At 46.3% G+C, this 25,254-nt stretch overlaps 1 protein-coding gene across 5 annotated transcripts in view; it reads left to right on the top strand.

The window, feature by feature from the left end:
• AIFM1 (apoptosis inducing factor mitochondria associated 1) overlaps positions 1–25,254 on the top strand; it is a 909,880-nt gene that overhangs the window by 726,083 nt on the left and 158,543 nt on the right. For all 5 annotated transcript variants that reach the window (XM_069613095.1, XM_069613094.1, XM_069613093.1 and 2 more), the window contains one exon: positions 7,394–7,536. In XM_069613095.1, the coding sequence (XP_069469196.1) occupies positions 7,394–7,536 (143 nt within the window). The remainder of the gene's footprint in view (positions 1–7,393; positions 7,537–25,254) is intronic.

The raw sequence follows: 25,254 nt of genomic DNA, 5'->3' as shown, positions 1-25,254 counted from the left end.
TCGCCACTCTAGAGAAAGCCTCCACCTACAAATTGACTCAGCACTTGCCTCCAACAGTCAGAAAACTAAATGAGGTTCAACCATTTCTCAAGAAGCACCCAAATAGGAAAACGAGATCAACCCTTCTGAGAGCCAGATTGAACCTTTTGCCTTCAAATAAGATCCTAAATATAAGAGGAGTCTCAGTGACTAACAGCTGTTATTTTTGTAACTCAGTCAACTATAGAAACACTTGGGCACCTTTTACTATTGTTCCCGGGCAAAAGTCACTACAGAACCCCATACTTATCCCACCACTTGGAGAAAGCTTATTTGGCAGAATAATTGTGGTGGGAGCGGTTAATAGGGGGCCTTAGACCATCATGGGCGATAGCAGCGGCCAAAATCTTGGAGTTAATCTTCAAGGTCAAATTAACAGAGCTCTTGCCAGATACCTAGAGCTCAGCAAAAAAAACAAAAAAATTAATCGGGCGATTCAGGGGGTGTCAGACTGTGTAAAACATGAGTTTGTGTTTTAAATCGGTGTTTACTTTTACTTCTACTTCCTTCTTTTTTTCCTGTTAAGTCATTGTTACTTCTCCGTCTTTACTTTACTTCCTTTAAAGATTGATTGTTTCTCTCTTGTAAAAATCACTTCGGTGATTAAACCTTGTAATAATAAAAAAAAGACCCTACATAGCTCTTCAGTCTGTTTACTTCCATGCAGCCGCTCACATTTAACTGGAAATGTAGCTAAGGGACTTAATATTTAATGACTCTTTTTACAGTATTTTCTAAGCTAAATGTTTTTTTTAAAACATATTTTTATTGGCATTTTTTCAACAAGGTACCAAACGGTTGTGATCAATGCACTGTCACTTCCCTTAACTCTTAAACCTCAACAACATTAGCATTTCCCTCCCCCCCTCCCAAACTGTGAGTTGCTCCAGTGTGTTTGTGTTTTGTGGTAGGGTGTATGTGTACTGTAAACCCCTTTCGCCGCCTTACCTATCCCGTATAGGGCTGCGCACCATGTTTATATGCATGATGGTCTCCTTCCTTTTTCTCTCGGTTTATGTGTAAGGGTTGGTTAATCTCTGAATTTTAATGCTCTTGAGGGATTGTCTGCCCTCTCGCAAAGGCCTCTCGCTCCAATCTGCATGTTTTTGAAAGGAGTGAGGCCCGCTCGGCCGAGGTGGGTAGGGGTTTTTGCCTTCCAGTGGGTGATAAGGAGTTGCTTTGCCGTGAATAGTAACAAGACTGAGTTTGCGGGTTAGTCCATCTTCATGCCAATCATCTTGTTTGGCCCCTAGAAGCATTACCTTGGGTGTGAATGTGATGGAGACCCTGTCGATGTCGCCTATCTGCCTCTGCACTTACCTCGTACCTATGGCACCGCACTCTCTGCAGCAGCTGTTTGTTTGGGAGATCCCCATCTGCTATAGTAGTGCAGGGGTGAAGTATAGTTGGTGCAATATTTTGTATTGGATCTCTCTGTTTGTGAGGATGACAGAGATTAGTGGGATGGCGGTGTAGTATTCCAGGATGTCCGTTATCTTAATTGAGACCCCTAGGTCCTCAGACCCTGTGTGTGCGGTTCGTCCCAGGTTATTCGGAGCTGCTAGTTGGTAAAATATGTAGAGGCGTGGGAAGGATTCAAGGTGTCGCACCACCTCAATCTCACAGGGGCTGGGGCCGATTGGAGGGGGGGGCGTTGTGCAGTGTGGTGGCGTATAGTGGTGCAAATTGTGTGGTATGTGAGCCAGTCTCCCTTGTTAAGGCAGAGTTTCATACGTGTGTCCTGGAACATCTGTAGTGCCCCCCCCCACCCTCACACACATGTCCATTACCCTTATGCTGGCCCACTCCCGGTCCTGCTTGTGGTGAGTTTTGTGCGGTAGGCGTAGCTTAGCACCACCCAGATACTAGACCATGGTAGTGCATGCCTGGTTTGGACCCCATGCGCTGTCCTGAGTTTATGCTATTGGGCGATCGTGGGCCTGATTATGGGGTGTTTTTTTTTATGGATGCAGGGAGCCTATTTGGGAGGATGGCCATGATCTCAATTGGGTTAAGTGGTTTCATTAGCTCAACCTCCATTGGCCGCCAGCTTGAGTCGTTTTGATGCATCCAGCCAGCATTTTACCCAGAACACTTGGGCCGCTTGGTAGTATACCTTGAGGGATGGGGCCGCCAATCCACTGTTTGTCTTTGCTGCCTGCAGGACCGATGGGCATATTCTCGCCTTCCTCCCTTTCCAGATAAACTTGTTAATTGCTTTGTCAAGTTCTTTCATGGCTTCCCATGGGATGTTCGGTTGTAGTGGCATGACTTCAGATTTGCTCCAATTGATTTTATATCCCGCCATTTGGCCTATCTGAAGTAGAAGTGCTCGGATGTGCAGGAGGGATGTGGGGCCATTCCTGATGTAGTGCAACATGTCTGCGTTGAGGGACACGGAGTGTTCCTCGCCCCTGTGTATTATGCCTGCCCACCCCTTGTCTGCCAGGAGCTTGATCATTATCGGCTCTATGGATCGGGCATAGAGCAGGGTTGATAACGGGCACTCTTGGCGTGTGCACGATTGGAGTTCAAACGCGGGGGAGGTAATCCTGTTGGTTACCACAGCAGCGTTGGGGCCCGTATATAACAGTTTGATAATTTGGATAAGGCGGGGAGGAAAGCCATAGCATGGTAGGACTTTGAATATGAACTCCCAATGCACTTTGTTGAAAGCCTTTTCGGTGTCTACAGCCAGTATTTGGTACTCGGGGTCTCGATCACCTGCTACCATGTGCAGCAGTCTTCTGATATTGTCACTCGAGTGTCTTTCATATGAAGCCATTTTGGTTTTTATGAATGATGTATGGGAGGCTGTTTTCTGTGCGTTTTGTAAGGCACTTCGCAAAGATTTTGTTGTCTGGGTTTATAAGGGATATGGGCCTATAGGAACTGCATTTTTCTGGGTCCTGCCCCCTTTGTGAAAGACTATGTTTGCAGCGATCATAGATTGGGGAAGATGGCCTTGCTTAGTTGCCTCTGAGAATGCTTCTTCCAGCCGGGGTGCTAATTCTTCCTCTAATTCTTTATATAGGTCGATCAGGAACCCGTCTGGCCCGCTGCTTTCCCCCGCGGACAGTGCAGTTATGGCGACTGAAATTTACGCTGCCATAATTTGGGCCTCCATGGTGGCCTTATGGTCGGGGGGGGGCGGGGGGGGGGATTTTGGGGATCTGTATGGAGTCTACAAAGAGTTCAATTTCTTGGGCTGAGGAAGCATCTAATGCTGTGTATAGCTCTTTGCAGAACTCTGCAAAGCATTCGTTGAACCGGGCATCCCCCAGCAGTAGCTCTCCCCCTTTCACCTGGATAGATACTATTGTTTCTGCAGCTTGTCTCTGTTTTAGGGCCAAGGCCATTGACCTTAGAGGCTTGTCACACTCAATATAGTATGCCTGGGACCAGCTGGTGTACGATTTTTGGGCCCCATCTACGGTCAGTTGACCTATTTTGGCACAGAGCTTGTTTAGAAATGGTTTAAGTAGCTTGTTTCCGGACCTTTTGTGTTACTTCTCAACTTTGTCTAGTTCGACCGTTAGGCGAGCTACTTCATCCCTCCATGTTTTACGCTTGTGCGCCTAGCTCGCTATGCAGTTGTCCCTCATAAAGGCCTTGTAGGCGTCCCAGCACTTATGGGCTGTGTAATTATGTCCTAGGTTATCATCCCAGAACCTCTGTCTGCTACGAGCTGTTCCACGATGTCAGGGTAATGGAGCATGCGTAGGTTTAGCCTCCACGGGGGTTTTACATATTGCGACCAGTAGGGTGACATGTAGGAGGACCGGGGCATGATCCAATAAAATGGTCGATAGTATGGTGCATTCCAACACCAGATAATGTGTGTTCTATGGGATTGGCCAGTAGTCCAGCCGGGAGTAGCTATTGCGTGAGTAGAATGTGAAGTCTTGTTTTTGCCTGTGTATTTCTCTCCAAATGTCGATGAGATGAAGATCATTTTTTATTGCCTGAAGAGCTGCCCGTTTCTTTGGTGTGCATGGTGCCCCCTGTTGTCGTTCCTTGTCGATCTAGTTGGGGATCCAGGGTCAAATTTGTCATAGAGGATGGGGTGTCCGTGGTGGGTGCGTACACCTTGAGTGGCGTGATGGGATGATGATGTAATAGTCCCTGTGCTAGAATATATCTGCCCTCAGTGTTCGCGATGGTATGTTTGACCTGGAATGGAGCCCGCTTATTTAAGAGTATGGATACTCCTCTTTTCCCATGGTGAGGGGGTTGGATCACCGTGAACCCCTGGCTGCAGCTTCCCAGATTTTGTGATTCCTAGGTGTGTTTTTTGGAGGAATATTATGCCACCTTGGAGATCCCGCATGTTGTTAATCATTCTTCTGGGAAGCATTCTTCTGCGCTTAATAGGGTGGCCCAGACCCTGTCTGTTAAGTGAGACGAAGTTGATAGTGGGGGTCATTACCTGTGTGTTATGTGTCTTTGGATAATGCGGTTCGTGTGTTGGTTTTGCCCTGGGGTGTCATAGTATGTGGTGGCAGCTTGGAACGGCCGCCGTTGTCTTCCCCTGGGAGTATGGAACTCATTCTGGCTCCAATAGGAGCCTTCCCCAACTCTTAACCAAACAACATAATACGAACGTTGGGTAGGTCGAACTAGACGCCTTGCCCAACAAGTGGCACGTATGCCAAGGCAGGAAGTTTGAGAGGGGGGGGCCATTGTCCATTACATCCCCCATCCCCTCGTGCCACACCTTACTCCGGGTGTGTTGCCGCCATGTGTTCCTGTCGAGGCTGCGTCTGCCCTCGACGCACTGGGGACGGCTGTTGCAGCGCGTAGCTGCTGTGCGCCTGGCTTTCTGAATGGGAAGTGTCCGATGCACCGGTTGCAAGGATCCAGAGGTCAATACCAGTTCGGGTCCATCTTGGGGCCTGGGTAAGAGTTTGTTTCTAGAAGTTATGTGGTCCCTTGGTGAGGCCTAGTGCTTTAAGCGCTTTGGTCCCCATCCTTTCGGGTGTCGATAGTTTTTGTGCCACTTTCCGCTAGTCTGTGGCCTGTCTGGGTTGGGGGAGGAACGTCTTTCTGGTTGCCGGGTCTCCAGTGGTATTTGTTGATAGTCTGTGGTGAATATGACTTGCTGTTGGAGGAAGCGCCACACTGTTTCCGGGTCCTCAAAACTGCACCATTGTTTTACGTGATGGACACACCATGTTGTTGGGAATTTCAGATAGTGGCGGGTGTCAGATTCTTTTAGCGCTTCAAAGATAGAGTTGAATTCTTTGAGTCTACTGGAGACTTCAATTGAGTAATCATTGTATGTGCAGATGTCTGTTGCTCATACTTTGATGGGGCATGCTGCCCTGTAGGTTTTCAGGATCATCAACTTGTGCTGAAAATTGAGAAGGCGCTGGCTTCGGTATCGGTGCCCTATGTAGCCTCTCGATTACAAGTTCTCGTGGGTTCTCGATCTTGGGGGTGTCGCGTAGGAAGTCGTGTATGTAGAGTCAAGGTTCGCTCCTTCAACGTTCTTGGCGAGGCCCACCACCCATAGATTGTTCCAGCGGGATCGATTTTCCTGATCATCTATTTTCTCACCCAGTCTTTGGACCTCTCTGATTACCCCGTCCAAGTCAGTTTCAGTTGTCATCTGGTTGTCTTCTAATGCAGTCCCTGGGCGGTTGGATCTCTGTTTGATGCACTTACTGCTGTGATTAGTGCGACTGCAGGGGTGTTCTGCTGCAAGTCTGGGGTGGCGTGCTGGGTCAGTGTACTTGCATGTCCGCCAGTGCTTGATTTACTCTTGCCGCAGCGGGTGGCTGGGCTTCTCCCTAATCAGGGAAGCTAGGTTCTAGTGGGGGGGGGGGGGTTGGCATGGTCAGATGTCTCCTTGTCTTGGCTTCCTCCACCTAGGCGTGCTTGTGGTGTTTGTTTAGGGCCCCCCTGCGTGGCTTGTTGCGGGGGGCGGGCCTGTTTGACCTCCAGCTGCGCCTGGCATTGCGTGGTGCCTGGTGGGGCGGTTCTCTTTGGTCCTTCATGCCCACTGATGGCGTCCGCATTTTGCGCTGTCCTGGCTCATGTCAGCCGCCGCGGGCACGGCCAACACAGGAGGTGCACAGTTTATGGGTGCGCAGCTTGTCTTGAGTCTTTTTTGTGGCTGCTCACAGTAACCTCAGACTTGGTTTTGTGAAGTGCCTGCCTGTGTTATTTTCACTGGTTGTTCACATCCCCATTAGGTGGGGTGTGGGTGGGGGGGGGGGCTTGGGCCGCTGTGTCTGTGCCCTCTATGCCCTTATCTGCAGTGCCCTTCGGTGGTCTGGGCTCGTAGTGTCTCTCTGTGCGGGCCTTCTCGGGGCTCACCACTCCCCCTGCCCGCTTACTTGTGGCTGCTGTTGTCTGCTTCAAGCAACCTCCTCCTCCTGCGTCCCGGCACCGGGCGTAGCGTCCCCGGTCCAGGGCCTTCCACACGTTGGTGGAGGTTGTACTGTGCTGGAGGGTGGCGAGGCACCGTCTGTTCAGGGGTTGGTGGTGCCAGGTGGTATCCCGGCTGGGTGGTGTGGGGGACAGTGCCTCCGCTCCCCCGGCTCTCTGCCTTGGGGGTGATATTGCGCTCCACCGCTCCATCCGATGGAACCCTAAGGGGGCGATGAGCTGTGAGATCCGAGTGAGGGTGTGCCATGGGGCATGCCCGGCTCTGGTCTTGGTGTATGTATGGGTAGGGGTCTGCTCCTCTGCAGGGCACTGCTGGTGCAAGCCGCCTGTGTCTGCATGTGGCTGCGCAGCGTTCGCCCGTTAGCAGGGCGAGGTTGTTTTGGCGTACTTAGTGCTGTACCGTGTATTAGGAGCGGCTGCGGGCTGCTAGTTCTGGTCTTCTTGCCCCAATTTGCACATGTTTGGGTCCCTCTGGATCCTAAAGAGGTGCGCTTCAATAATCCTTCATTTGTGGGGCGGTCTGTTCGTGGGAGCTTGTTCAAATGTGCAGTTCCGTCCCTGCACTGTCAGCTCTGCTAGCCCGCGCCCATCTTGCGCCGTGCCCCCTAGCGGTCCCCTAAAATGAATGTTTTAATTGTAATCTGGATTTTTCTTTGAGTAGCCACACAGTTGATGTGTGGGTTAAGCGCAGTACAAATCTGCTGCAGAATTGAAATGTCTGATTTCTGTGTCAGTGCTGAATGTGAATTTAAGAAAAATACTACTTTTTTCAAATGTGCACGCATATGTCTGAGCTTTAGGTACAAGCTTTGAAATGGCGTTACTTTAAACGTAGATACATTTCTTTTAAAACACATTGATAAAATAACTGCTTATTTGTAAAACAGCTACAGTATATCATTATAGGTGTCGTTGGAGAGCAATCTGTTACAAGATCTTTTTTTTTTCTTTTTTCTTTCAGGCAGGGGATGCAGCATGTTTTTATGATATTAAGCTGGGCCGAAGGCGTGTAGAACATCATGACCATGCAGTCGTGAGCGGCAGACTGGCAGGTGAAAACATGACTGGGGCTACGAAACCATACTGGCATCAGTCCATGTTCTGGTATGTTGTTTTATCTGTAGCATGGTTCTGTTGCTCTCTGACCATTTTCTTTTGTGATGACTCCAAGGACGCAACTCACAGAAGTTTTATAATTGCGCAATCCCATTGGAAAACGCTCAGTGAATTGGGACCCCAAATCTCTCTAGTAGTACTGTATTGCACCTGTTTAATCTTGTGTTTTGAATATTAGAACCAAACATTTTACAATTTGTTTTATAATTGGGAGTGATACGGAGGGTTTTACCTTTACTGTTTTTCGCCTCATTCCTTTTCTTTTACGAACCTAGGCCAGCTAGATTTGTCTGCCCCATTTGCCTCTGTAACTCTCTTGGGAAAAGTACTGGTTGGTCACTAAGGCTGTCGGTGCTGGGGGATTCTCTTCTGTTTTACCTTTTTTTGGCAGCACTTATACCGTCCTCTTTGTCTGGTAGTGCAGGAGGTTCCTGACCCTCATTTATTTGCCTTTTTAAGTGCATTTTTCTCTAACAGTCTGTTGCAGACAGATTGGTTTATCTATTTTTTACATCGTCTACTATTGCAGTACTTTGCACCTTTTTATTTTATGCTTTACTACATATTGTGTTATCCCGTTGTACTGGCCAGGACTCGGGTAAAAAGTAATATGAACTGCAAGGAACAGTTGTCCTAACTAGGGGCAAATGCTCTTCGGACAGGGCTTCCGCCTGACCACTTTGCTCTCCTAAAAGCAGTCCACCAGGCTTCAGCATGTCTTATTACAGGTGTATGGAAATTGGACTGAATGCCTCCCCCCCGACCCTACGTGAACTACAGGCCTGGATGTTGTTCAAGACTACATGTATTGTCTACAAAGCAGTTCGTTCTGGTTGGCTCACCAAGTGGATAAGTTCCACATATCTGTTGGCACACACTCCTCGCAGAACAAATCGACCAACTGGCTTGAAACACAGCTTGTCCGCAAAGAGAGGACCCACAAACAATCCTTCATTTGACATGCACCCACCCTCCGGAACTCCATCCTGGTCTCGGCTCAGAATGCCTCCACAATTCTCAATTTTCTCTCAAAACATGGCTTTTTTTTTTTAACACCTGGCCAAAGACTAATTCTAATGGATGCACATACCGAAAAACAGACCTCAACTCACAGTACTGGGCTACTGTTAAAAGATTCCTGCCCAAATGCGGACTACCCATACTCTGTACATCTTTCTCTAGCTAGGTCTGCGCTGTAAACAAAATAAATTAATATTCTTATTTTTAATAAAAAAAAGATAATTATTTTTATAGATTCAGCTGGGTGGGGTGGTTAGTAGTTAGTAGGGCAGCAAGATTCAACACAGTGGTAAACTTTAAAGGGCAGAAGGTTTGAAACGGTAGCATAATTCAAAAGGCAGCAGGATTTAAAACAGTGGTACACTTTCACAGGGTAGCTACATTCACAACACAACGGCAAACCCCAGAGCACAGCAGGATTCAAAGCAGGGCCAACATTCCTAAGGCGCCGTGATTCAATGTAATGTCAAAACCCAGAGTGCAGCAAGATTTAAAGCAGTGGCATACTTCAGAGTGCTTAAAGGTGCAGCTGCATACCAAACTACTGTTCAATTCCAAAGGTTTGTTTATTAACATAATGTGGTGATCCATGTATTGCACAGTGGTTACTATATTGATGATCAAAACTAGAATCGATATACCATGATATTGAGAAATGGCTATTTTATTTAAGGCAGAATTAGTGGGAAGAGATGGGTTGGAAAAGCTGCATCAGCTTACCTAAAAGATTATAGGCATAGTCTTGTACACCCTTTTTGGGAACAGTTGTGATTGTGTAGGTTGAGTAATGACTTTTGTTGCAAAAGCTAATGCGCTGGTAGTAATCTGTGGTAAAAAGGATATGCCATTGCAGTGAGATCTATTTTTTCATGATGTACAGAAAGTTTAGTACTTGGGATACAAGTTAGGATATAGATGATGCTCTGCTCATCCGAAAAATACAGGTCACATGATGTTGGTATTTAGAATCTAACGTTCAGCATTTTTGGATCGGTACGGGTGTATGTGTGCGTCAATAAATGACTTTTTTATGTCATGATGACATCACACTGATGTGGATGCGTGTTGCAAGGTAATGGATACATCGACATATTTGATGTGTGGAAAAGAAGCTGTTGACAAGTTGCAAAAAACAGACAAGGAAACAAATATGGGAATTCCAGACTAAGACCATGTTTTTTGATTAATAGGTAATTTTTGGTTGTCAAGTGAAATGAAAGTAGGAATGAAGACTTTTTTTTTTTTGTAGACAAAATGATTAAAATGTTTCTTGTTGGTTGCTTACCAACACAGATGGAATTGTTTGCAGTTTATGAAAAATAACATTGGTGCGACTTAGATGAGTTGGTCTGAGAGAGGCCTCTCCATTTGTTCATTGTGCTCAATCCCGTCTCATTTCATCATGAAAATCCACATGGGCAAACCCTTAAGTTTAAATAGTCTAATTTTTTATATCCCTGGAGGGCCTGTTTAACGATCCACCATAATAGATCATCCTCAGTAATCATAGAACTTAATAATGTGGCATTATTCAGATAATGTTTGATCGTTTTTACATTTAATTTGAGACCTGTGTTACGAAATACATTGATTTGCTCTGCTGAAGTTTGGCCAATGTAGCAAAGTCCATGTGGGCATATCATACAGAAGATGATGCCTTAAGTTTTAAAATTGGTGTGGCTATTGTTAGGCAAGATTGTATGCTGTACCCTCTGGGTGCACTAAAACAACCCTGACCTCCTGGCAATGGGAACCCAACCTTTGGTATAAGTCTGTACTACACAGGTTGATAGCGTGTTGAGCAGCCAGGCTTATCTCAAGAGATTCAATGTGAGCTGTAGGGGAGTAACACAGAGATTTACAGTGACAAGTATTCAAATAAACTCCAACACACAAGGTTTCTTGATTAATCAATTATTAATTTATCAGTCAGTTAGAATAAGCCTTCTTTAGAAGAGAGCAGTATAAAGCAACACACAAATACACTCCAAAAATACACACACTTAGTTTTCTAAATCATCAAATAGCCATTTGGGATGAGACACAGGCACTACCTACACCCTCGGGTAACTTCAATAGCTAGGGTGCTGTTGGCATTAATATATCACTGTTGCATTCAGAATATTCTTGGGAGTAGTGTTAGAGAGTGCAGAATAAAACGAGTATTCACACAGTTATACTTAAGTAGGCAAGTACTTTCAAAGCAACCCCCAATGCAAAGTCAGTTAACCCTTTCCTGGAAGGAAGGCAAAACACATAAGCAGTAGAGAGAAGTCAGTCAGTGAGCCAGGCCAGCCAATGTTAAGTTAGCAAAAGTCAATGTAACTGAAGCACTTCTTGCAGGTAATTAGAAAGTCTTTGCCAATGTCTAAGAAGTCTTTGTATGATAGAAGAAATCAAAGTAGGGCCACAAGCTGATTAGGCTTGTGAAGTAAAGAAGCTGCAAGCAACTCTACACATGCAACCAAGCAAGTCTCCAACGAGGACAAGTGGCAACACAACAATAGTTAAGTTCTTAGACTGTACAGTACCTTTAGGTTGAATAAAAAGTGCAGCAGATGACTTCTGTTCCTGTGCAGCTGTGCAGATCTCACTGTTCCTGGGCCTCAGGCGGGGGGGACAAGAGGGCGGACTACTGCAATAGGACGATCACCGCTTGCAACCGGCAATCTTCAAACAAGTAGCACTTGAGTGTTTCAGCTCCTCGCATCTACCGCAAATAGCAACACTGCTGTTCCTGGCTGTCGAGATGGGCTTTCCTCGCATCTGGGGTCCCGTACTCTGTTGAAGGGGCTCATGCTCGGTCAGTCCTGCTTCCTGGGAGTGCGGAGGATCTTCCTGGAGCTCTTCGCCAGCTTAAAAGCAATGTACACAAACTGGTGTTCCTCTCCATGGCGATCTGGTTCCAGCAGCGACCGCATCGGAAACTCGACCAACTTCGAGAGGATGTCCAGGTTGCTTACTTGGAGTTGATTGGTCCCACCAACTCAAAGGGAGAAGTCGTCCTTGCAGGGGCTTCTCTGTCGATACGAATTTGGAGTTTCAGCACAGCAGCAGGGCTTCACCGGACAAACCAAGGGTCCAGGAGTTGCAGCAGGCGTCTTCTTAAAGTTCTTCTTTGGATTCCTTCGTCCAGTGGTCGACTCTGCCTTCCAAGCCAAAAAGCCTCGCCTTTTTTGCAGCTTTCTTCCATTCATTCCAGCCTAGCTGTCAGTCCCCCATCAAGGTGGCTGTCCTTGCCAGACAGCCAGCCAGCTAGTCACCAAATAGTGCATTCCTGTCTCCTAGGAGACTAAGCACAAAGAGTTTCGGGCACCTCCCTTGCTTCCTGCCCCTGACAGACACCCTGGAGCCAGAGGCAGGCTTTACTCATGAATCCCGGCAAAGGCAAAATTAACAAAGGGACCGAACTTGGTTTGGCACGCAGAGTAAATCTCAAGAAGGACCTTTCCAAAAAGAAATGGCGAAAAAAGACGACCGGGCCCATTTTCACAAAAATGGCACCCATGGATGCTTTACACACAAACCTTAGGGAGACTTAAGGGAATATTTATCTGGACCACTTCAAAACAGCCCTCTTTAAGTCAAAAGACTAAAACTACAACAATATTGTTTTAAAGGGTCCCTTGCTTCTCCAGTACCCTAATCATCTGGCTCAATCATCAATGTTGTTTACTTCATTAAATTTCAACATACTCCGTCAAATTTTGTATCAAAAATAACTATCATTTTTTAAAAACATTTCAATAAAATACATTTAGCATCTTTTCTAAGACCAATTCACAAGCTATTTGTTAAAAATCACATCTAGATACTATTAAGCCAAGACATGCATACTCCACCATCTGTTACCTAGTACATTGGTTCTCTGTTAATCAATTCTTTAATAAGACAAGTTTTTTGTAAAAATCTATTGTGAACAATTGTCTATTCTAACAGGGGAATCAAAGCTTTGGGATTACTTGTTCATCCGTACATTCGTACCGGTCACTCATACACACATTCATTCAACCATCAACACTACCCAACATGTTTCTTTCCTTTTGTTTATCACAATTATAGGAAATTCTTCAGGGGTTTTAGTACTATAATAATTGGTGTATGCATTAGCCAATTTGGACTTCTTGCACATTTTGACTCCTTGATGAGAAAGTCCTATGTTCTACTACCATCCATCTTGTGTTTGGGCCAGAATTCGAAAGGGATATCTATGAGAAGCAAGTATACAAAGACTGGTTTTATTATTCAACCAACTTCACTGTAGTTTGATTGCTACATGGGGGTATATAAATTACCAGGGAAGAGAACATTTTATACAGTTGTCTTCCTAACATCTGTCATTTGACATGCATTACTTGATGGAGGAAACTAGTACAGGCACGAACACAATTCTTCATATTTTATTTCTCTCCCCCACAGTTACATCTGAAGTGGTACTCTTTACCTCCTGAATGTAATCTGTTTTTTTTTTTTTAAATCGTCTAGAAACATCATCTCAAATGTTTCTCTGTCGCCTATTTCGCCATGGCACGTTTGTGCTCTTTCTGTTCTGCCTTTTTCAGAAGACAGATACACATAAGGACATCCGTTAGAATTCTGTCCTGTTCATCATCTATTTGTCACATCTACACATTATGTCTTTGGATGTTATACCTTACTGTGCAGTTCTTATCACACAGATCCCACCAAGGTAGTTTCTCCTCCGGGTTTCTGATTACCATAGGGCTTCTACTTGGCAGAACACTCTACTTTTCTTGGGTTCCCGTGGGCTCCTTATCTTGAGTGAGTTTGTTTCCTCTAATCTGTGTTTAGCACAAAAGGGACATACTTTAGTGTGTGTTGGTTGCTTGTCCTTATCTACAGTTTCTCAAGTTGGTATATTTCCACTGTTCACTGTGTACTTCAAGGTGAGGGGCTAAACAGATACAATTCCCATGGATGCTTTACCTAGCTGCGAATGCAGCACGCGCTAATATCCAATAATGTTAGTAAAAAGTAAACCACTGCCACCAGCCTTTCAGTGAGGAAAGGGGAACATAAAAATGTTACATGAGAAGCTAGACAAAGGGGATACTAAGTAACCCCTCCAGCACCCTATTGTAAGATGGTGTGTGCTGAGTCTATAAAGTTACAAATATAAGTAAAGTCAATTTCACTTTACTGCTCTGGGAAACAGTATTTTATCCCAGAGAAGGTATTTAAACCTTTGGGAAATATGAAAGACTTCCCTGTGTCCCTGCACTGAAGCTGCTGTGTGACGCAATGTAAAAGATGATTCCTATGGAGTTTGTCAGACTCCACAACCAAAATAAACTGTATACAAAATCACATTAAAATACATGAGCAAGTGGGGAAAAGGGTCTCACTCTATCCAGGTTAACTGGGGGTCTCTAAGGAGGTGGGAATTGGCACATTTCTGAGAATGCTCCCTAACCGCTATATACGTTCCACTTTCTATCCTGTATCATAAATGATTTATTACGTCTGATGAATCTACAGCATGCACGTTTCCTGCAAGGGTAATGTCCATTAACTGTATTAAAAGGCCCAGGAGCACTGGGTTCAAGATGGCAAATTAACTAATTCCTCTTTAAGATTTGTCCCACTTTTCAGAGCAAATAATGGGCTGGGTGCATACTAAATGTTTTGTTGGAAAAGAGGGCAGAATTTCTTGACAATGTGTTTGTTACTGTGTGTGTTGGGATTGAATGTTGAAACACAGAGTAATCTATTCAAAGGAGGGTGACTACATCTAGGAATTAAGGTTTTCTGGGGTGTATACTGGGTCTTTTGTTCTATTGGTCACTTTCTTTGGGTAGCCCTGTACACCTAATCTATCAAGTATTGATGCTTGTGTTTTGTAGTCTGTTATGAAGCTGCAGTTGCGTCTAATTCAAAGGTATTGGCCGAAAGGAAGGCCATACCTCGGCGAGCGTGGATGAAAGCTTTTGCAATGTAGATGTGTGTTCCTGTCAGTGGGTTGTCTATACAGGTCACTTTGTAAGACTTACTTCTGATATTTAATTAGAATGTCCAAGAAAATGATCTGTGAGTTGCGTTTGATCTTTATTGAATTCTGTTTCATGCATTAAACCAATCAAAACAACAAGTTGGTTAGTGTTCCCTGTCCAAATGAGAAAAACATCAATGTATTGTTTCCACATTGTGATATGTTCTTTGTAAGGATTTGTCTCAGAAAGGATAAATGAATGTTTTAAAAGTCGTCAAATGTATCATAGTTATACTTGAGTATTCTTTCCTAGTTATTTCAATTACCCAGAGTCTCTGTTCTTCTCCTGGGCATGTGAAAGGATACGCCTGACACCGTATGCTTGATTTCAGGCTTTTAATCAGTGGGCCCGCTCGGAGCGTAGTCAAATAACTCCACATCATGTTGTCCAATACTTCTCTCCACGGCTGCCCTGTGCACATAGCTAACTGTATCCCACCCTTTATGTACCTGTTAGCTCTCTCCACAAGCCCATTGGCCCTAGGATGATACAGGGCTGTCCTGGTATGTTCAATGCCATAACTTTCCAGAAATGTCCTCATGAAAATAGAGACAAACTGGATGCCATTATCAGACACAATTTCTGAGGGACACACCCTTCCCTAAGGAAAACCTTTTCCAAAAACATCACTAAATCCCTAGCCATTACCTCCCTGGCAGCTTACCACTCTACCCACTTGGAGTGAAAATCCACAAGAGCAAAAATATACTTGAAACCATCGCCTAAACCTGCGACAGGTCCCAAGATGTCTACAGCTAACTTGCCACGGTTGAGCGGGAACAGTATGGGAAATTAATGGAGTCTCACGCACCACCTTATTTTTGTCGCTCATCTGGCAAGACATACAATCCTTAACGAATCCTCCGCCATCCTATCTATACCCTGCCCCCAATGATGCTCAATTCTTCCCTGACGTCCCACCAAACATCAAACCTCTTTTCCAGCACATCCTTGTTAGGCCAACCATCCACTGTCCACTGCTTTATGGACTTCAAATCCTTGTACATGAGTTTTCCCTCCCATACTTCATGCATTTTGCTTCAATCAGCAAATATTAAGATGTCACCCTGGAAAATGACTATTTGGCACACCATCCATCACAGTCTCTGTGACCCTTTGAAAGACTGCCGACGCCAGTCTAAACGGCATCCTACAATATCTAAAGGTCCCTTTGGTGGTCACAAATGCAGTTAAATGTTGACAGTCTTCCGCAAGTGGCATCTGATCATAGGCCTGAGACAAGTCCATTACAGAGAATACATTAGCATTGTTTAACGTTGCCAGCTTTTCGCCAATAATTGGAACGGGGGGGGCGATCCACCAAAATGTTTCTGTTCAGATCCCTCAAATCCACAGTCTGATTTCTCCACTGGCCTTCGTTGCAATCACCACGGGAGACAGCCACTCCAAACCTTCGACTCTCTCAATGATCCCCTTCTGAAGTAAGGACTCAATCTCTATCTTCACTTTGTCTCTGAATTTTGGGGAACCGGCCTCTCTTTGTGTACTTTAGGAACTGCTCCCCTTCTAGTTTTGATCTCATGCTCAACCCATCCAGCCTTCCCAGATCCTCTGAAAACACATTGGGAAATTATTTCTCCTACTTCTGCGATTGTGATGGGGAACTCGGCACTAGCTTGAATATGTATACCTAACTTTCACTGCTCACTCCGTTTTAGGAGTGACAATCCTTCTCTGGTCACGAATACATCGGCATCACAGCTCCTCCCTTTATACTTGATGGTTGCAGAGTACTTTCCCAACACATCAATCTTGACGTTACCATATGCATATGGTTCAATACCATGTTCCTTTAACTTTTCAACCTTTCCATTTACGCAGTTTTCAAAGGTTTGTTTGGACATGATCATCCAAGGCGAACAACTATTCACCTTCATCGTCACAACTCTTCCATTCACTAGAAACACATCAATGGGGCCTTTGCCACTGTCGAACTGGTCTCCTACCTCTAGCACATGTTTTACTTGAATATGCTTGGACACCACAGAACTTTCCTCTTGATCCGGACACCTTCCACCAGGTTTTCAACCAAAACGGATTCTCTGCAAACTCTAGCGAAGTGCCCTCTCTTTTTGCACTTCAAGCAATTCACATTCCTGGCGGGGCAAAACATGTTGGTGGAGATGTGACGATTGCTTCCGCATTTGAAGCACTTCACTTCCTTGCCCACAGCAACCTTCCTGCTGTTCTTGATTGCCGCAACTTCATTGACTTGCTTATCAGCTTTCATACTAGTCATGTACTTGGAGGTTTGTTCCATGCCCCTGGCCATCTCCACAGCTTGTTCCAAAGGCAGATCCTTAGACAGTAACTTTTCTTGAACCCAACTGCTGTTCGTACACCACACAAGTTGATCACGTATGAGGGAATCGGCAAGGAGTCCGAAATCACATGTGCAACTTAATGTCCTTAGTGCAGCAATGAAGCTTTCAACTGGTTCATGCAGTTCCTGAATTTTCAAAAAACGTGCGCCTCTCAAACGTGACATTTTTCCTCGGTTCAAAGTGACATTGCAACTTCTTCTCTGCGATACTGTACTCATCTACATCTCCCTGGCCCTCTTCACTTGGTTCCAGTAGCCCATCAAACACACTACAACCTTCTACCCCTAGATTGTGCAACATTATGGCCTCCTTTCTTGCTGGAGCAAAATGTTTACCCCCTATGGCAACAAGGGAAGTATCAAACAGTTTCTTCCATCTGTCCCATCTGATACTTGGCGTGCCTGGCACTGGTAAGAAGGTTGGGGGGTGGAGGCATGCTGGCAGCTGCCATGGTGGACATGCTGCAACTGGCTGAACGCCCAACTTCAATGTTGCAACACAAATTTGAAAACTCCTAGGGTCCGACTTTGTGTGTTTTGCCTGAACTCTTATAGCGTCTCAGACTGTCTTCTAGCCATCCAGGTTCCATGGATCAGCCAAATCCTTACTCTCCTTTAGTTTCCATGACCCGCACGGCCTCCTTTACCTTGGCTTGCCACAAAGGAGCTGCACCTCTGTGCTTGGAGGTTTCCCCCTCTTCCTAGTCAGATTACTGTGGCAGCACTCCAAATGCCCCCTCTGGAGTGCCTGTTCAATTCCAGTCTTGCTGTGCACAGATATACAGTGTCGGTTTGTAGACTACCTTTTACTAGGATTCGAAGTGTTACCTTGGTAACCACGCCACGTGGACTTAAGCTCATGGGTGCTTTACTCGCCCGCGAGCGTGAGTCAGCGTATACCCAGCCCAAATCACACATGGTTCAATGCCCTGTTCGTCGTCCTCCAGCTGAGGGCCCCCCCCTCACCTGTGGTTGTCGCGGATGCAGCACTGTGGTCGTGGGAGGCTGCTGTGTGATTGGTGAAGTGAAGACAGACTGCCGGATTCTCTGCTGCATTTAAGTCGCCGCGCCCCCGCAGCAGGCCCGCTATCCCATCCTCGTCGCCATATGGACTGCGAGACTTGTCCTTGGCCTCGAGCCCTGGGATCGTATCTCCCCAGCTTTTAAATCTCTCCATTGGCTCCCAGTGGATGTAAGGATTAAATTCAAAACCCTCTGCATTGTCCACAAGGCTTTCTGGGGCCTGGGTCCAAAATACCTTCAGCTATCCCTCCACAAATACCTCCCCTCTCGAGCTCTTCGCTCCCCTACCTCTAACTCCCTCAGGGTCAGTCGTTTTTCAAAGAAGCGAGCTGGGGGTAGATCTCTATCTTCGGCTGGGGCCTCCCTCTGGAACAGCCTCCATGCCACTCTAAAACTTGAGGAGAACCATCTCCGGTTCCGGAAGCACCTCAAAACCTTCTTCTTTACTTCTGCCTTCGCTCCCCTTCTCCCCTGCTGATCTGCTCTCTTCGCACTGTGTACCTGGCCACCCTCTGCCCCCTGGGCCCAAGTACCTGCTCACCCTGCCACCTTCCTGCACTGCCTCCTGGCCACCCCTTGCACTGGGGACTGTATCTGTACCCATCCCCCTTTTTTCTTCTTTTCTGCACTTATTCAGACTTATCCAGTCTGCTGCCTTAAACACATCACTTGCCACTTGCTGACTGCACTACCACGGTTTGCCTCAATTTTCTATTTATTTTATATATCTGCTCTCCTCGGCTTCTGCACTTTCCACTCTCCCCCTTCCATGCACTTTTTCCCTTTTCCCTTTCTCATGCACTTGCGTGTTGTTAATGTCACTGGGCCTAGTAAGATCGTTTTTATGCTGTGCTGTGTTCTCCCTTGTTCCCCTCCCTTGCCTAGTCGCGCTCTGAACCACTTGTGTACGAGCGCGATACAAATAAAATATCATATCATGAAAGGATACGCCTGACACAATAAGCTTGATTTCAGGCTTTTAATCAGCGGGCCTGCTCGGAGTGCAGGCGAGGCGACGCCGCTCAGCAAGTCTCTCTCCAACTGTCGTCCCTGTCTCATAAGCCCACACAGAACATGAAAGTAAGGCTTGTGAGACAGCAGTGACATACAAACAATACATAACATAACCAAAGATCATTACAGCATGCTTTCATACCCTTTATGCACCCCTTCCAACTGGATTTTGTACATTAATATATGGCATAGAATTCTTGTCTTTGGTGGTGGAACTTGAACTTTGGGATCTCATGTGGGGGTCCATCTGACTCCCCAGATCGGTGCCTGTACTTCTTTTCTTCAAGGAACCTGCTATTACATACTTAACAGTTCGTATTAACAAGAGCACAATTGCCTATTAACTTTGTTCTAGGTTATCTTACGTGAGAGCTTTTCATAATGACAAAAAACTCTTCTAAGTAAGCATACACATGTGACTTTCATTGGACAACTGCTCAGTGGCTAGTGCTCATAATTTACATTGGTGTTGTCAATTTTGCTTGTCTTAGAATTTGTAAGGCCTGTAATATGTTTGACCATTGTTATTTCGGTGTAGTCCCCGATTTCTTTTGCAGTAGTGTACTCTACTGTATTAATAATTGTATTAGTATTTTCACTTTAAAAGTGAGGGTTGTGTCCATTTGGGATGCCTTATTGTTTTTAGGTATCTTATCTACAAATATTTCTGGGGCTTGTGCATAGGCCGCAATCTAGTTCTTGGATCAGAGCATTACCGCTTGTTTGTTCAAATTCGAAAATGGGGTGTCTACGGGGGCGCCCCTTGCACACATCCATATCCTGCATGTACAGTGAGTGACCCTTCATCCTTCACACGTAAATGTCAAATTGTTTTTTTACCTGCTGTTGTTTGCCCGCTAGTACGTGCTGTCTAAAAAAAATGTTCATCATTTGACGCAACAACACTTCTTTGGTGACTGAGTTCAAAGTTATCGACATTGAAAAAGAGGTGAAAGCAGAAGAGATCCCTTTCGAGATAAGGCATACAGTAGGGAGAATGCAGTTGTCTCTTACTATTAGAACTCTAGAGAATGCCCAAGACCCTTAAGGAGCACCAAACAAAGCGACATGCTGCATGCACCGTGTAGTATGAGATGGCTTAAAATGAAACCGCCACCTTGTGGGAGGCTCTCGGAAATCGAATTTCTGGCACCAGGATCAACAAAAATTCAGACGAGCTGCATGATTAGGTACCAACAGGAAAAACTTTGCAGCAGTCACCTGTCTCTGATGGCCTAAATTCTTGTGATTTGGCGAAGACACCAGGGCACCCTGAGGCTTTGCAACTTTATAATCCCAAACACAGGCAGAGACCTGAGGGCACCCACTCTAGAGATAGTGCCAAGTGATTGGGTCGACTCCGAAACAGTCTTAGCGGGCACAGGTGTCGTGCACAGTAGGTGCCAGCACCGAAATAAATTAATGTAAATTCTCTATACTCTATGGGGTATTGTACGTTTTGACCGTATCTAAACGGTTGCACGTACAAAAAGGTCTAAAATGCTACCACCAAAGGTTTGAAACCAAAAAAGTGATGGGTGGAAGGTTTTGAATGAATCTGGACCACTGGCATTGCTCTGGGCAACCTTCCACACCATCGTTTTGTAGCCTGTCTGCGCCATTGCAAAAGGGGTCCAGCCATATGCAAATTAGTCAGGTACTGCACCTATGGGAGCAGCCCTGCCCGAACTGCTAGGCCTGGTCCCCTCTGCACGGAAACACAAGAAACCCCAGACATGTTTTGGCCTTTTTGGACCTCCTCAGTGAGGTGCAGCTTGGTTCCCTATGGCGCAGCGAGCAAGGGACACACGTCTGGGCATACCCTCTCACATAGGGAGACAGACTGAAACCAAAAAAGTGATGGGTGGAAGGTTTGGAATGAATCTGGACCACTGGCATTGCTCTGGGCAACCTTCCACACCACCGTTTTTTAGCCCGTCTGCGCCATTGCAAAAGGGGTCCAGCCATATGCAAATCAGTCAGGTACTGCCACCTATGGGAGCAGCCCTGCCCAAACTGCTAGGCCAGGTCAAAGGTTTGAACACCAAAAGTTTGAACCTTTGGTGGTAGCATTGCAGGTAAGTAAAAAAAAAGTGCAGGGTATAGTGAGCGAGGGTTGTGGGGGAAACCCCTGCAGCCCCCGTGAAAGGAAAAAATAAATTAAAGGACCCTGCGGCGCCGGTTCCCGATCACAGAAGTGAAAGGGAACTGGCGCCGCAGGGACTCGGCGTGAAGAAAAAGGTAAGTGGGGTTTGTTTATGTTGGGGGTGGGGTGTGTTGTGGGTGTGGGTATGTACGTGTGTTCGCATGAGAAAGGTGCAAACTTTTGGTGGTTCGCACTTTTCTCATGCAAACTTTCCAGCAAGGGCAAATCAGCCGTGGTCAGATCACGTAGATCCCGCTATGGAGTTTTCCAGGCATCAGGAAAAGTGAGGTCACAAGTAAACAGCATCCACCCCACATAAGGCATGACCTTCAGGAAGCACATACAACAGGGTGGGGAGTCTAGTCTTCACTCGGTTATGCAAAAGAAGGGCCATGTGGATTTCTTGGTGTCTGAGGAAGACTGGGGCGAGGGATGAGGACAGCGATTGCGGCAGAACCTCCCACTCTTCCCTCTTTGGTTTCTGAGCAAACATCTCGTCAACAAAAATACGAATTGTGGAGGCTTTTAATGGTGCTATAGCTAAAGTCCACACATTCATTGTAGAGAGTAAACATAGCGCAGAAAAGACAGACTGAGGTACTGCTGCAGATGCACAGAATAAAAATGCAAGGACACTGCCGGACCCTGTTCCTGAGGATCAGGAAGAAACAACCCTAGACACAGTTGACATTGGCGATGATCATGGGAAATATCCTCCAGATGAGGAGTTTGTTGCCCCAATGACTATCCCATGGTTTGACTAGATGAGGAATAGCTGCCTGTCCTTTTCTACAGAAGACCATTTTCAAAATGCAGCATTACTGAAAAGGACTGCAGGGCTTTCTGAATTAAGGCTTAAGAGTGCAATGAGGATATTACCTTTATTGAGGATGTTCTGTAAAAAACGAATTAAGCCTTCTATTGCACTCCATTATTAAAAGCTGTGAAAAAATAAATGCATCGCACACTCCCTCCGCATGCCTGTTACTCACCAAGGCATTTAATCCCAAAATTGAGAAAAAATAGAAGCCTTCTCCCAGTGATCCTTTATACATCCGAGGACACCCCCATAAGAGATTCCTCAGCGGTAACTACAGCTGGTAAGCAGGGCAATGCACCACTCTACCACAGGGCACTCACCAGATGGGGATAGTAGGATAGAATATTCTTTTGGCTGAGAGTTTGCCACCTCATCTGCCTACATTGTGCACATAGCCAACACAGTGGTGCTAGTGGCAGGTTATGATGGAGCCCAGTGGGAGGTGCTAGTGGCAGGTTATGATGGAGCCCAGTGGGATGAGATGGAAATCCTAGGAAAAGACATCCTGGATGAGCTCCAACCTGCTTTCCAGAAAATTCTTCAGAAGAGAAAGCAAACTGCTAGCATGGAAAGTCATGTAACTGGGGTAATTGAAGTCAAATGACATGCATGGCGAACAGCCACGTCTTTCAAGGCGGAAACCCATGCCAGTCTATTAGATAAACCAGTAGAGGCCTTCATGCTGTTTTGGAGAGCGGTAGACTAGACTTTAGAAAAGGCTAAAAAAGACTTTAAAACACTGGGTCAAATTGCAGGAAACCCCTTTCAACATGGGGGCATGGCCTCCAATTGTTTATCCTTTTGGGCCCAGCACTAGTGCCAATATTTGTCAATTTAGCCAGCCGACACAGTGGATGGTGCACCAGTGCAGCAGCAGCTGCCCTTAGTCTATTCCTCAGCACTGCTAGAGGTAGCGGTCCAATTCAAAGAGGGGCTGCCTCTTCCTCCGAGCAGTGACATCAATGTCTGTGTGAGTCATTAGAGAGAACAATGAACACAAAACTCAAACTGCGCATAGTAGTGTAAATCAATTGGTGTTGAGCGAGCGTGTGTGTATGGTCGATGTGTGACAATGCCCTGGCGTCACGGTGTAAGTACACTATACAAACAAGGTTTCTGTAGCTACCTCGCGCTGGGCCAGTCTCTGTATACATCTTCATTCTTTAAATCCGTTTTTTGTAAGCTGCGAAATACAAGCTTGCACTCTTTTTTTAAAAAAAATATTTGTTTTTTCAAATACAATACAACCAGTATCATCAATATAATAATCAGTTATGTGACAATAATGACTCCCTCCCCCTCTCCCCCCCAATATAAACCAAGACCAGGACGTTGTGCTGTCAACCGCTTGCGCTAGGGTGAGCCTGGGCTGTCCAGGTCCTCGCCGGAGGAGCTGTCTTCTTTGGTCCGGAACAGAGCTGCTGTGAGGGCTATCCATTGTAGGAGGTCCTCAGAGTCACCTGTTTTTTGTTGTCGCTGCGCCAGCTCCCAGGCCCCGGTTTCGGCCACCGTCCATCTACGGTGGTCTTCCCACCATGTTGTGACGCTAGGGGCTCTGGGGCATTTCCAGGCCATGGCGATACGTCTTTTTGCCAGGATGGTACATTAAATCCTTGAGTCTGTTAAGAGGCTTGTTTTTTTTGCCTCTCGGGTATGATCCCAAAATGCAAGCCCTGGGGGACTGCACGTCCAGTGTTATATCCGCTTCTGCTACCTTAGCTTGAACTTGGGACCTGAAGGTCTGTATGGCCGGGCAGGCCCAGAACATATGGGTCAGTGCGGCTGAGGGTTCTTGGCACTTGGGGCACGTCGCCGCACCAGTGCCATTGAATTTCGAGATGACGTCTGGGGTAAGGTAGGCTCTATGGAGAATGTAGAATTGAATAAGCTGAAATCGGGCATTCCTGGATACTTTTTTATGGTAATGTGTTATGGTCTCCCATTCCGTGTCTCCAAACTGCGTGTTTAGTTCAGATTCCCATTTACTTTTGCACTTGAGTTCGTTTTGTGTGGTGCTATCAAGTAGGATCTCACAGAGCCTCGAAGTTTCGTGCCCCCCCTCTGCAATGCTCAGCAAGTTTTCAAGGACCTCGTGCCCGGTGTAGAGGGTCTCTGCGTCTGGCCATCGCTTCTTGAGCTTTTCCAACACCGCCCCGTGTAGGAGGAACTGACCCAGCGGGATCCCTGTCATCTCGTGCAGCTCAGAGAATGTGTGGATACCCTGGTCATCCACCAGGTCACCCTGGGTGGCGATACCAGAGGGTTCCCATATGTTCCGGATCACCTTTTGGTCCTCTGGTCTGGTAGACATGATAGCGGCTATTGGGATTTGCGGGGTGTAAGGGTCAGTTTGGCCATTTTACAGGCTCGATTCCAGATCTGGGTGCCCAGGCGAATTAGATGTGCATTTTGCGTTTTCGGCTCCGGTTTAATCCAGAGTAAGTCCCTGAGCAACCAGGGTGCGTCTGTGGGCTGTAACAGGCGAGTGTCCGTTGAGGCGTCATCAGCCATCCACTGGATCATGTGCTTGAGCTGGGCTGCTATGTAGTAGAGCTCGAAGTTAGGGGTTTTTAGGCCTCCTTTGTCATACGGTCTCTGCGTTATGTCTAGGGCGACTCCGTGCCTTCCTTCCTGCCATAGGAGTTTCCTGCAAAGTTTATTCGGGTCTCTGAAGAATTGTTGTGGGATATTGTACGGGACATTGGTGAAGAAGTGTAGGAGGCGCGGGAGTGCCACCATTTTAAGGAAGCCCGCCCTACCAGCCACCGAGAGAGGTAGCTTGCACCAGAAGTCAATTGATTTAGCCAGACCCTCCTTTGCCTTTCCAGTGTTTAGCGCGTGTTCAGCTACGGGGTCGCGGTGGATCATAACGCCCAGGTATTTGAATGTGGTGGGTTCCCATTTGAGGGCTAGAGGGGGGAGGTGTTCTCTCTTGGTCTTGCTGAGGGCAGCCAGGGGAAATAAACAAGACTTGCCGTGATTGATCTGGATCCCGGTGCATCTATGGAACCCATCTAGGGTTTCAAGAATGTAGGGGAGGATGTGTTCGGGATCTTTTAAATAGAGGAGCATGTCGTCCGCGTACATGGAGACAAGATGGTTCACCCCATTTATCATTATACCCCCGTCTCCGTACTCCTGCCTGAGGTATGCCACCACTGGTTCGATCGCTAAAATGTAAAGTAAAGGGGATAGGGGGCATCCCTGCTGGGTGCCTCTGGCCAGGCTCCATTTTCCTGAGAAGGTGTTATTGGTGCGCACTCTGGCGGTGGGATTGGTGTAGACGAGTTTGACCCAATTCAAGAAGGCCGGTCCGATCCCCATCTTG

This window comes from Ambystoma mexicanum, chromosome 5p, assembly GCF_040938575.1.
Source record: "Ambystoma mexicanum isolate Mex_15411 chromosome 5p, UKY_AmexF1_1, whole genome shotgun sequence".
NCBI lineage: Eukaryota > Metazoa > Chordata > Amphibia > Caudata > Ambystomatidae > Ambystoma > Ambystoma mexicanum.
The sequence above is the reverse complement of the archived record's forward strand: the minus strand, read 5'-3'. Positions and strand labels throughout refer to the sequence as shown.